Source organism: Nannochloropsis gaditana (genome assembly GCF_000240725.1).
Source record: "Nannochloropsis gaditana CCMP526 unplaced genomic scaffold scaffold547, whole genome shotgun sequence".
Classification (NCBI taxonomy): Eukaryota; class Eustigmatophyceae; order Eustigmatales; family Monodopsidaceae; genus Microchloropsis; species Microchloropsis gaditana.
In genome coordinates this window covers 1-2,273 of record NW_005803406.1, presented here as the reverse complement: position 1 = coordinate 2,273, position 2,273 = coordinate 1, and the positions used below count along the sequence as shown (strand labels likewise).

Here is a 2,273-nt window from a genome sequence, read left to right as displayed (position 1 = left end):
ATGAAAGGCAAGAATGTCGACCCTAAGGTGAAGTGAAAAAGCCATGAAGCAGGCTCCGGTCCGAACCCCCCACCACTATTGTAAATTCAATCTCACCATGCACGCCATGCCAGCCCTCCACATTTTCTTTGCTCGTATAGGACTATTTATGTGGAAATTCTACCTGTCCCACGAATAGCTTAATTGCGGCATGACTTTATAATCCCCGTTACTCTCTAGGATTTCTCTTACACTCGTATATAGTGAATCCTACTCGTCGAATCCTTTATTTCCCTCCAGGATCACGCCCAGCGCTTCTACGAGCACATTCAGGAATACGGGCTTGACTCCCACCGCTCCGGCATAGTCGATGCGATCGCCAGCAAGGTGGGAGAGAGGGAAGGGAACGGATTGAGAGCAAGGGAAGAAAGGTCGAAGAAGCAGGACTGTGGTCCCACGAGTTATATTGGACTGTCCGACTAGAGTCCAACTCATCGCTTCAATATTTCTTGCTTCCACTGTCCCTCCTTCCCTCCATCGTCCCGTACCCCTTCTTCCAGGTCTCTATGTGGGTGCCTGGAATGTATGATAGCGGAGCTTACGCGTCTTCTGGGGCCGCTGAGAGCAAGAATGTGGTTGATCCAGTAGCTGGTGAGGATGACGCTGCTACAACTGTTTGTGTTGCTACCTCTGAGGATGGAGGAAAGAAGGGAGAGACGGCGACAGCGGCGCCTGATGCGCCTGCGCTTGACACGAACTAGAAGGTTCGAGAGGGCTGGAGGGAGGGAGGAAGCGGAATAAGGTCTTGTCATCTCTTTACTGCCCCTGTCCGTGGTGTTAGAGGGAGGGTGGATGGGAGAGGAGAAAGACGTGCGACCAAGATGGCCTGAGGATGACCTCTCGTTGCCTCCTTCTTCTCCTTTTCTTCCCCGGGGCACCTGCAAAATGGAAGAAAATACGTAGAGAATGGAAAAGAAAGGCGGAGAAAGGGCAGGTTTGAGCTTTGGGAGAGGGTGCGGTTACCAGGGAGTGGGCAGAGAAAGCAGGACGGGGTAAGGAGAGAAGAGGGTGGAAGAGAATATCGTCCATCTGCTTTCTTCTTCTCCCTCCTAGAAATGCTTTGCTTCGAAAGTTCCCACAACAAACGTGCCCAAAAACGCATCCGCAGGATTCGTTCCCCGAATTTTCTTCTTCTCTGCACCCCTACGAGCCAGGTATTTTATTTTTATAGCCGCCATGTATCACGTACTGGAGACACTGCCTCGGATCCTACCTTCGCCCTCCTTAGATTCTTCTCTTCCCACATCTTTTGGTCACTCGGGGGCCTCGCTCAGTCACTCCTGACAACACCGCGTCCATGCCCTTGCCTCCCTCCCTCCCTCCCTCCCTCTTTCCCTCCCTCCCTCTCTACCGTCATTCCTCTCCTCTAGTCCACCCTTTTGATGAGTGTCTTGGAGCTATTAACACGTATGTGCAGATCTTACACCCATGCCTCCCTCTCTCCCTCCCTTCTTTCCTTCGTTCTCTAAAATTCGCTTACTCCTTTTCTGCCTCACCCTCGCTACACTCTTCCTTCCTTCCTTGGGCTCGGAACGACAAAATTGTTTCTCTATTTAATTATCCTGTATCTACCCGAGTCATGACATTTTACGTGTTTCTCTATTTACTCATCCTGTATCCATCAGACTGATGACGGTCTAAGCTTTCTCTATTTAATTATCCTGTATCTACCCGAGTCATGACATTTTACGTGTTTCTCTATTTACTCATCCTGTATCCATCAGACTGATGACGGTCTAAGCTTTTTCTATCTCTTTACTTTCTTTATAGGCATGTCTACGGCTTCTAAACCAAGCGAAAGCGTCTTCAATCCTTCCTTTATTTTCTCAGGATATACCGCCTTCTCTCTTCCTCCTCCGTCACCTTTCCCACCTCCTTCTTCCTCCCCTTCCCACTTAGAGGCAGAGCCTTTCGAACGCCCTCCCACGCTTCGACGCCAGTCGTTCCTTCCCTTCTCCTTCCACTCCATCCCATCCTCCCTCCCGCTCCCTGCTATGACTTGATCGAAAGGACCGAACCTCTCCTCCCCGACCAGGAGGAGGAAGGACTCAACGTGCTTTCGAATCCTATCAACGAGGTAGCCGGCGAGCGTGACATATGAGGTTGCTCCTGTCGGGGTAGTGACGGCGGAGGTACTGGCTTCTGTGGCATTCGCACTTCCAGGGCCTGGGGCTGAGGAGGGGGAAAAGGGGGAGGAAGAATACTGACTTCGTGACATTTAACTGAAGAAAGGA

The 2,273-nt window shown here is 51.0% G+C and overlaps 1 protein-coding gene across 1 annotated transcript; it reads left to right on the top strand.

Moving 5' to 3' along the window:
- NGA_0223210 (uncharacterized protein) lies at positions 1-740 on the top strand (the record flags this gene model as incomplete). The annotated part of the gene is made up of 3 exons (XM_005854316.1): positions 1-27; positions 280-366; positions 540-740. The coding sequence occupies 3 exons, from the start codon at positions 1-3 to the stop codon at positions 738-740; spliced, it is 315 nt and encodes a 104-aa protein (XP_005854378.1).
- Positions 741-2,273: the final 1,533 nt, after the last annotated feature.